Below are 11112 nucleotides of genomic sequence, written 5' to 3' on the forward strand. Positions count from 1 at the left end.
TCTGGTGTGTGTTTTCAGTCCAGGGACCTCAGGTGGACATTTGGGTACCACTTTAAATTAAATTACTTATTTAGCATGACATAGATGCTTCACAAATCATCAATGCTTATCATACTGTATGAATGGTGTATAAAGGATGACATAAGAACTACCTACGTAGGGTGCATTGGCAAATATTACAATATTACATATGTTAATTCCCAAAAAGGCACAGCTCCTTAAAGTATTTGAAAGATGCCCAGGTATGGTGCCATCACCTACAGCCAATGTGGCCTTGAGCAAGACATTTTACCTCTAAACTGCTACAAGGGTAATGCTTGAATGCTGACACTGCTGCTCCCAGCCTGTTGCTTGAATAGCGTGTCACATTTCCATGGTACAATGGATAAATAAGGATCTAAAAGGGGACTTATTTAAAGGCTGTGTTATGAACGATATTGCAACCCTCAAAGGTGTTATGAGTGGTTTATAAAGGTAGTGTGCATACCACCTTCAAATAAACCATTTGTACCTGTAAACATGTATTACAAGCTTGGCCAGCTGAACAGCGTAGAAGAAACATGCAGCTATGAGAGAACACACAATTTTATTCTATTAAAAGAAACAGACATTGAATGAATTGGCCCATTTATCTGTAACAGTCTGGATGATGTAAGTATAATGTGAATTGGTCAATAAAGGTGGATGGAATAACTGCTTTGACTTCAGAAAAGGGGTATGTGGTATCATAATTATAATGTACTCAACCCTTTGTACCAGTCCCAAGAGCACCCAATGCAAGAACAATACGACTGATCTGTCACTGATGCATCAATGTCCTAAGTAATGCTAAACCGGGTCTGAAAGATTCCTATGCTTCATTTTCACAGGATCCGTTGAGCTTATTTTCTTTGCCAGTAACCAATTTTTTTGTACCCAATTCAACTGCCTGCAGCCACGTAATAAAACGCAGGGTGCATCTCAACAATGTTAAGTGGCTGCCTCACCTCATCTCCTTTCCTCACTGTATCCACTGATTGGAAAAGGTTTGGTTGACTGGTGAAAAGCAATAAGTATCAGGTCTATTGGGGGATTTGCTTTCACCTGTCCAGTTCTTTTATCAGTCAAGATTAGTGCTGGTCCTGGGTGGCTCAGTAGGTAGTAGTGCATGGTGCTTGCAACCCATGGATAATGGGTTCGATTCCCACTGGGGCCAGCTATACACAAAATCTATGTGCACATGGCTGTATGTCAGTTTGGATGAATGTGTCTACTAAATGGCACATTGTAACTGTATACAGTGCATTTGGAAAGTATTCAGGGCTCTTGGCTTTTTTCACATTTTGTTACGTGGCCTTATTCTAAAATGGACAAAAAATAATAATTCTCATCAACCTACACACAATACCCCATTATGACAAAGCAAAAAAAGGTTTGTAGATTTTTTTACTAATGTATTCAGAGTAAAAAATATACCTTATTTACATAAGTATTTGCTATGAGATTCGAAATTGAGTTCAGGTGCATCCTGTTTCCATTGATCATCCTTGAGATGTTTCGACAACTTGATTGGAGTCCACCTGTTGTCAATTCAATTGACTGGACATGATTTGGAAAGGCAGCCACCTGTCAATATTAGGTCCCACAGTTGACAGTGCATGTCAGAGCAAAAACCAAGCCTTGAGGTCGAAGGAATTGTCCATAGAGATCCGAGACAGGATTATGTCAAGACACAGACTGGGGAAGGGTACCAAAAAATGTCTGCAGCATTGAAAGTCCAATAGAACACAGTGGCCTTCATCATTCTTAAATGAAAGAAGTTTGGAACCACCAAGACTCTTCCTAGAGCTGGCCTCCCGGGCCAAACTGAGCACTCGGGGGAGAAGGGCCTTGGTCAGGGAGGTTACCAGGTCTCTCTTTATGTAGTGTTGTGTTGTCTCTCTTGTTGTGTTGTGTGTTTTGTCCTATATTTATATTGTATTTATTTTTTATCCCAGGCCCCTGTCCCCTGCAGGAGGACTTATGCATTTTGGTAGGCCGTCATTGTAAATAAGAATGTGTTCTTAACTGACTTGCATAGTTAAATAAAAAAATAAAACCAAGAACCTGATGGTCACTCTGACAGAGGTCCAGAGTTCCTCTGTGGAGATGGGAGAACCTTCCAGAAGGACAACCACCTCTGCAGCACTCCACTAATCAGGCCTTTATGATAGAATGGCCAGACGGAAGCCACCCGCTTGGGGTTTGCACATGACAACCCGCTTGGAGTTTGCCAAAAGGCACATAAAGGACTCTCAGACCATGAGATACAAGATTCTCTGGTCTGATGAAACAAGATTGAACTCTTTGGCCTGAATGCCAAACATCACATCTGGAGGAAACCTGACGCCATCATTCTGTGGGGTTGTTTTTCAGGAGCAGGGACTGGGAGACTAGTCAGGATTGCGGGAAAGATGAACGGAGAAAAGTACAGAGATCCTTGATGAAAACCTGCTCCAGAGCGCCAGAGCGCTCAGGACCTCAGACTGGGGTGAAGGTTCACCTTCCAACAGGACAACGACCGTAAGCACACGACCAATACAATGCAGGAGTGGCTTCGGGACAAGTCTCTGAATGTCCTGAGTGGCCCAGCCAGAGCCCGGACTTGAACCCGATCGAACATCTCTGGAGAGAGCTGAAAATAGATGTGCAATGACGCTCCCCGCCAAACCTGACAGAGCTTGAGAGGATCTGCAGAGATGAATGGGAGAAAATCCCCAAATGCAGGGTTGCCAAGCTTGTAGCGTGATAGCCAAGAACACTCAAGGCTGTAATCGCTGTCAACGGTGCTTCAACAAAGTACTGAGTAAAAGGTCTGAATACTTAAGTAAATGTCATATTTACGTTTTTCTTAAAAGTGCAAAAATGTCTTAAATCGTATTTTTAGAATAAGTCTAACGTAACAAAATGTGGAAAAAGTCAAGGGGTCTGAATACTTTCCGAATGCGCTGTATATTATCAGTGCAGTAGGGTGGAAGGCAAGCGGGAAAAACTACTTAGACTATTGAGATGCACACAAAGATAGTCTCTCAGCCAGTCTTTGTCTTGACTGCTTCCAGTCCCGTCCTCCTCTTCAGATTGGTGAAGAGCAGCAAAAAGTTAACCACATAGGTTGAGACGCAGACCACGCAGAAATCTCCCAGAATGAAGGCAAGTACTCCGGCTAGGTACAGCGATCCAGCCATGGACACCCAGGAGGCCAAGACCAGGAGGAACGCTGCCCTACTGGACACAGACTGACCTGTAGACACAAGAGACAGTGAATGTTGGTTGTGTGTCCCAAATGGTAACCTATTCTCTATTTGGTACACTATTTTTGACCAGAGCCCTATGGGCTGCCATAGGGCTTTGGTCAGAAGTGTTGCAAAACGGGAATAGGGTGCCATTTGGGATGCAACCAGTGAGTAAGAAGACATTATAGCATCCCTGCATAACATAAAATAATCAAAATGGGGAACTGTCGTGGGCGTCTGAAATGTTGAATAATCATATATGACAGGGTTGGGGTTAATTCCACAAATTACATTGTAATTCAATTCCCTCTCCCTGTAAATTCCATTTAAATTCCATGTCCGTCTTTGAATTCAGAGTGAATTAAATTCCCCTCAACTCATACGTTAGGTAAACTCTAGTAATTCAAATCTACAAATTTGAATTCAATTGCCCGGGGCTTTCAGGCTGATCACGTCACTGTTCAGACAGCCTAGTTATACTGGAAATATAGAAATACAAGTTTATATAATTCAATGCAAATCCTTTAGTACATTTCGTTATACTAAGTGCATTAATTCAATTAAATTAAATTAATTAATTAAAAAACTTTTTTACAAATGTAATTCCAATTCTAACAGTCTAATACCAATTCCATAATTGAAATTCTCGAATTTGCTCATTAAATGGAGAATTTATGTTGAGTTCAATTTGAATTTCAACCATCTTCAAATTCAAATTGAACTCAATGTAAATTCTCCACTTAATGAGCAAATTCAAGAATTGAAATGGAACCCAACCCTAGAAAGCACTTGATAAGAAATTCTTGTGTACGACCTAGTGATAATTCAAAATAATAACCACTAAAATATATATGGACCCCCAACCCAGTAAGATTAGCTGTCATCGCGGTGTCAGCTAATGACAATCCAAAGGGGGGTGACAATTGGTCAGTTGAGCTGTATTGTGTTGGTCAAAAGTTAGCCTAAACTGATCAGAAACAGACATCTCAACTCACAAGAGAGTAGCCTACATAGAGTATTTGACCTACCCAGAGCCAGTTGCAATGTGTAGAAAATGATCCCCAACAGACTGTTGGGTTGATTCAGTACACTGTCTTTAGCAAAGAAGAACTGTACAAGCCCAAAACCACGTCCCCATCTGACAAAAAAAAAGAGGCAAAACACAACGGTTTGTCATGCATAATGTGATAAGTATGATACAAGCATGTCATTGTGTGACATCAGTGCAGCTTTTAAATAAAAATGGATTACTGTGACTGTGTAGGCCTATTTTTATAAATACTACAATGCACTGTATCCTATCTGTCATGTGTGAATTGTTTGTCTAATCTGAATGCCACAATTTAATTCAAGATTCTACCAAAGACTAAACTACACACCCAAGCTATAGAAAATAATGAGTAGGCCATAACAGCGATAGAAAAATATAATTTCTTTGGTATCATCTTGACTAAGATTCACCTAACAAAAAAATAAGGAAATCATTTAAAATAAATAATAAACTAAAAAAAAGGACCCGTGCAGTGCAATCAGTGCTGCCCATATAAAAATGTAGGCTGTACGTGGCATTGAGAGGGGGTGGAGATTCTACAGGAAGAGGCGAAGCTTGAGGTTTTACGAAAATAACCACGAAGTGAGGAATTTTTTAATGTGGTAAACAACAAATGTAATTGCTAATTTTCTACGTGAGGCTTATTTGATCGAATAGAAGGTTCGTAATGCTTCGGTTGTTACGAATCCCATGATAACAACACGCACGTGTCATTTCAGAAATTACCAAAAAAACTACTATATATCGGAGTTGTGCCCCTTGTTCACTCGCGTATCTGCCCTGTCATTGACTAGAATGGTTCCACCTGATCTCTCCTCCCGACTGCCTTCCATCTTCGAGGACATGTATTTCCATTGTTAGAGTGGTCACTCGACTCTTTGAAATATAATAGATCATCTTTATCTATGAATTATATGAACAACGTTGTCTATTCGTATGCTACGGAACTGCGATAATTGTGTTTAGCACGCTGGTTGAGTTATAGAAGTGCGTTCATTGCCCAACATCGCACAGATATAGGCCTAGGCTACTAATAAATACGAAAACGGCTTCAAAACATACCAATAAACTATAGGCCTATGCATGAAGAAAATACATTCTCCACTATTTTACCTCGAGGTGAAAACTTTAGAGCAGCTCACAGAATCTCCCAGGTCGCACATCGCCCGATACTCAGGGTCCCTCTCTCGCGAAATCTCAACGTGCAGAGCATAGAATGACAAAAACAAACCGAAGATACAAAGAAACAAACGTGTTTTTCTCTCCCATTTGGGAACTCCACTGCAACTATTCGATGCCATGTTCTATTGCCTTTCAATTAAGTTATTCAAGCCTACTACGGACAACCTTCGGTGTGTCTAGTGAACGACAGTGTGAGCAACATTTTTGGAATCAATGGTTCGCCTTCAAAATAAAAGTCCCCAATTGAAACTGATGCAAACGGTGAGAGGTTGTGGAATCATGCCACAATTGGCCTAGATAATGCTATACAATGTTGGAATGTTGTTATATAAATTCAACACAACTGTAAACAATTCAAATTCATTCAAGAGCTAATATTGGTGTAAACTATATACACTGAAAAAAATATAAACGGAACATGTAAAGTGTTGGTCCCATGTTTCATGTTTCATAGGCTGTCATTGTAAATAATAATTTGTTCTTAAACTGACTTGCCTAGTTAAAGGTTAAATAGAACATATAAAAAATGAGCTGAACGAAAATTGCAATTGGCGTGCTGACTGCAGGAATGTACACCAGAGCTGTTGCCAGAGTATTGAATGTTATTTCTCTACCATAAGCAGCCCCAAACGTCATTTTAGAGAATTGGGCAGTACATCCAACCAGCCTCACAACCGCAGACCAACTGTATGGCATTGTGTGGGCGAGCGGTTTTCTTGGTTTCAACGTTGTGAACAGAATGCCCCATGGTGGTGGTGGGGTTATGGTACGGGCAGGCATATGCTAGGGACAATGTACACAATTCGATTTTATTGATGGCAATTTGATTGCTCAATCCATAGGTTGGGCTGTACATTGCAATATGAATGTTCAATACACAGATTGACTGGTGAGCTTAAATGTTGTTAATTTCAGTCGTTTTAGAGTCCCACAATAAGAGCTAAGGCACTAATATTTGTGTCAACTTTACACAGTTGTGTTCTGTGAGTGTCACTGAGTAGGCTGATACCCCATTTCATGCACAATCCATGTTAGGCTGTACTGTAACCCTTCCTGGTTAAATAAATAAATAAAGTATACCCCCAATGCAAATATGTGAGATTTCAACTGATTTGTACTTTTCGGTGGGTCAAATGAACACATAATTGTATTCTTAAATGTATATAACATCTAGTCCAATTGTGGCATGATTCTGCTATTTTTATCCGTTTGCATCAGTGGGGACTTTTATTTTGAAGATGAACCATCGATTACACTATCGTTGCTCACGCTAATATTGTTCACAACACACTGGTCAATTGGACGGCACTGCAGATGTTACGCCAGAGGTGGTACAGAACTCCACAAAGAAAATAAACATTCGCGTGCCATGGCCTCCAGGGTGCGGACTTTGATAGCTGTAGCAGAGATGTGGGCTGTTTACACAGGGGGGACAGCGCAGCCAACTCTTTTATTCGGGCACAAAATCATTGATTGGCTCTTACGATTTACGGATTAAATGATTAGGTGTAGTTGAAGCAGTATTGGTGCATGGGTAAAATCACCGAAAAAGCCAAGCCAGGAATAAAAGCCTTATTTTACAACCCGTCTTGTGATAATTGCATTGTTTGCTCTATAACCTGTTACTTCATATGCCATGACACCGTGATATATAGGCCTAAGGCCGAGACAATAAGAAGACACAGTGGCAGAATAAATTAAACCACAGCTTTGTTTCTTCACTAAACCGGAGAGCAACATCAGTCGGTGAAGTCCACAAAACATATTTATTGTAACAAACAGTTTACATGACCTACAGTATGGCCAAGTAAGTTAATGTTTCCGAGATTTTCGGCCAACTAAACAACTATTGATTTAGAACCATGGAGAGTTGCAGTTCTTTGCAACTACAAGTTGCAAAGAACTGGCACTGCCTCCACTATTCCTGCGCCATTTCAACTGCAACATCATCTAATCACCTATGCTTAGTTTAAAACAGTGAAAAAACTATTTAGTCCAAACAAAGCTAAATATGACGTTGCTGTCCATGGTACTGATTTCTGTATGCACAGGTAGTGTTGATTCACCCTACTTGTAGAGAAACGTCAATGCCATCCTCCTCTTTCATGTTGCCTAAAAGGTCTATGACTATGTCATACAGTACACACTTTTAGTTTTTGTTGTCCAAGGCTACCTGCCTATAATGCCAGACCAGCTAGTTTATTTGTATTTTTGTACCTTTATTTAACTAGGCAATTCAGTTAAGAACAAATTCTTATTTACAATGACTGCCTACCTTGGCCAAACCCTAACGATGCTGGGTCAATTGTGCGCCATCCTATGTGACTCACATCCAGTTATGATACAGCCTGGAATCGAACCAGGGTCTGTAATGATGCCTCTAGCACCGCTGTGCAGCTCGAGAGTTAACATTAGCCTACTACATCTAGCTACATGTTGAACTTCAAGCCTTTCAGGCCAGGGGCATAATGTATGTATTTATGGTTGGATCCGAATTGCCATTATAAACATTGGCCAGTACAGAGAATGAAGTCCAAATATCTATCTCCATCCACAGTTAATGTAGGAAAGGGACCATTTTAGCTAGCTAGCTAGCCACAAAGAAAAGGAGATGCAACAATTCCATTTTTGCCTGTAAATTACATTTGGATTTTGGTGTGATGTGAATGGTGTGAAGCCAAATCCAAGCTGTCTTCCCTTGACACTTTTTTTGGTGCTCCAGGACCATTTACAGTTGAGTTCTCTCAGTTTAGCTCAACACTGATTGGTTATTTTATTATTTTTTTTATCAAGGGAGGCCAAACGCTCACCGGCTTCCCTTTATTCAACGCTATGGGCGCCAGCAATATCATATCATTTTTCACCAGACAGCACCCATTCAGCCTCTTGCGAATTGAAGGAAAATTATGAAGCACAGAGACGAAATATACATTATTTTGTTATTTTTCGGGTCCATCCATGAATACACGCCACTTAGTTGATGTGGCGGCAATTAGATCAGGCAAAGGAGCTACGAGCGGACTTTAGCGGGAAATTATGCTGAATATAAAGTTTTCGCTTTGCAATTGTTTATTTTATAAAAAGCAGTTCTGATTTTGGCCGCTAGACGGGGCAAAAAATCCATGTTTAACACACACACACACAGTAGCAGCCTAAAATTAGTTTTATACAGTGAGTGGGAACTCATCCAACCCAGCATAACAAGAGGAGAGGCTGAATCAATGAGCTCCTGTGTGAAGAAAACTTGAGTAAGTTGCACTGGTTGCAAGCCGCCAAATATACATGTAAACGTTTATTCGAGACAAAGTTTTGGTAGCTAGCTAGCTATAGTTAAAGCCTTGACGTGAAGCTGGCGAACAGTTGAAATGCGTTTGTTAGCTAACGTTTACATTTCGAAAACCCTTCTGATCCGTAGCAGTTAGCGTCTATGAATGGGTTAGCTACAGTTATGCTAACTAGAGCTAGTTGTCAGAGCTCATTCTGTGCCAGGCCAGTAACGTTAGCTAACTACGTTAGTGAAGGAGAAAAAAAGTCCGTCCGCATTTCACTAGTTAGGTAAAGCAGTAGTTTGCAAAGTAGAATTATCACTACACGAGAAGTGTGTTGTGTTTTTAGCTGCCAACTAGCCTTATACTTCCTAAATAAAAGCCACAATTCGTTATAACGTTTGTTTGGCAGAACGACTACTACTTCTTCGGTGGGGTTTATCGGTGGTTGGCATCCAACGTCGTTTTTAATTTAACTAGGCAAGTCAGTTAATAACAAATTCTTCTTTACAATGACGGCCAAACCCGGACGACGCTGGGCCAATTGTGCGCCAGTTATGGGACTCCCAATCACGGCCGGCTGTGATACATTTTGTATTCGAACCAGGGTGTCTGTAGTGACGCCTCAAGCACTGAGATGCAGTGCTTTAGACCGCTGCGCCACTCGGGATTACCCCCACCTACTGTACTGGATTGTGGGCCAGAGACTGGGAGATACTAAACCCATTTCTTTAAAAAATATATAACAAATATTTGAAACTATCTAATGACATTCTACTCAGTATGCTCCTTTATACAAGGCGTGGGTCTAATCCTGAATGCTGATTGGTTAAAACCGCATTCCAGCTGGTGTCTATTCCACAAGTTACCACCTGCTAAATCTATGACCTTAAAATGCCTATTTACTCTGTTCCATCTGACTGCGCAATCCACTGTCTCGTCAGCCCCACCCAGGCACTTTATAAACTTGATCTCCACTATAAAAAGCTTCTGGACATTATCTCACATTTCTTTTAGACTAACAATTAGTTTTCAACAGTAGAGATTTGTATAAACCTTATTGTCTGTCTCCCCGATATTTTCAACATGGTTTCAATATTCAAATTCGATCTCCAGCTGTCCCATAGTAATGAACATGTCGGGACAAGAAAGACGGGCAGCGCATACCTCATATGCCCTCCTCAAGTTGGAGGGATCTGAATTGGGTTCTCAGGTGGGGGTGGGGGGGTCAAGAAGTTATAGCCCAGCAAGGGTCCTTCCGTTTGATCCAGATCCACTGGCTGGAGATCCAAAGTGTTGGAGAAGAAAGTAAAAGTGCAATATGTGCCATGTAAGAAAGCTAACGTTTAAGTTCCTTGCTCAGAACATGAGAACATATGAAGGCTGGTTGTTCCTTTTAACATGAGTCTCCAATATTCCCAGGTAAGAAGTTTTAGGTTAAGGTTATTATAGGAATCATAGGATTATTTCTCTCTTTACCATTTGTATTTCATATACCTTTGACTATTGGATGTTCTTATAGGCACTTTAGTATTGCCAGTGTAACAGTATAGCTTCCTTCCCTCTCCTTGCTCCTCCCTGTGCTCAAACCAGGAACACAACGACAACAGCCATGCAGAGCAAGGGGAACAACTACTCCAAGTCTCAGAGCGAGTGACGTTTGAAACACTATTAGCGCGCACCCCGCTAACTAGCTAGCCATTTCACATCGGTTACACTAGCCTCATTTCGGGAGTTGATAGGCTTGAAGTCATAAACAGCGCAATGCTTGACGTACAGCGAAAAGCTGCTGACAAAACGCACGAAAGTGCTCTTTGAATGAATGCTTACGAGCCTGCTGCTGCCTACCATCGCTCAGTCAGATACGTGTATGCTCAGTCAGATTATATGCAACGCAGGACACGCTAGATAAACTAGTTATATCATCAACCATGTGTAGTTAACTAGTGATTATGATTGATTGATTGTTTTTTATAAGATAAGTTTAATGCTAGCTAGCAACTTACCTTGGCTTACTGCATTCGCGTAACAGGCGGTCAGTCTCCTTGAGGAGTGCAACGAGAGGCAGGTGGTTATAGCGTTGGACTAGTTAACTGTAAGGTTGCAAGATGGATCCCCCGAGCTGACAAGGTGAAAATCTGTCGTTCTGCCCCTGAACGAGGCAGTTAACCCACCGTTCCTAGGCCGTCATTGAAAATAAGAATGTGTTCCGAACGGACTTGCTTAGTTAAATAAAGGTGTAAAAAAATATTATATTTTTTAAGTCGGCCACATCGGTGTCCAAAAATACAGATTTCCGATTGTTATGAAAGCTTGAAATATGCCCTAATTAATCAGCGATTCCGATTAATCGGTCGACCTC

At 41.0% G+C, this 11112-nt stretch overlaps 2 protein-coding genes across 6 annotated transcripts in view; one reads left to right on the forward strand and one right to left on the reverse strand.

Moving 5' to 3' along the window:
• Positions 1 to 569: 569 nt before the first annotated feature.
• On the reverse strand, positions 570 to 5689 carry vkorc1 (vitamin K epoxide reductase complex, subunit 1). Its single transcript, XM_035754697.2, has 3 exons — positions 5416 to 5689; positions 4280 to 4389; positions 570 to 3259 (listed from the first exon to the last, which is right to left on the reverse strand). Exons 1-3 carry the CDS (start codon positions 5601 to 5603, stop codon positions 3048 to 3050), a joined length of 510 nt encoding a protein of 169 aa, XP_035610590.1. The 5' UTR covers positions 5604 to 5689; the 3' UTR covers positions 570 to 3047.
• A 2887-nt stretch (positions 5690 to 8576) lies between these two features.
• Positions 8577 to 11112, forward strand: part of LOC118369761 (pleckstrin homology domain-containing family A member 1-like) — a 29607-nt gene continuing 27071 nt past the window's right edge. For all 5 annotated transcript variants that reach the window (XM_035754426.2, XM_035754427.2, XM_035754430.2 and 2 more), the window contains exon 1: positions 8577 to 8732. The gene's annotated coding sequence lies outside the window, so the exon portion shown is untranslated. The remainder of the gene's footprint in view (positions 8733 to 11112) is intronic.

Source organism: Oncorhynchus keta, chromosome 36 (assembly GCF_023373465.1).
Source record: "Oncorhynchus keta strain PuntledgeMale-10-30-2019 chromosome 36, Oket_V2, whole genome shotgun sequence".
Taxonomy (NCBI): Eukaryota; Metazoa; Chordata; class Actinopteri; order Salmoniformes; family Salmonidae; genus Oncorhynchus; species Oncorhynchus keta.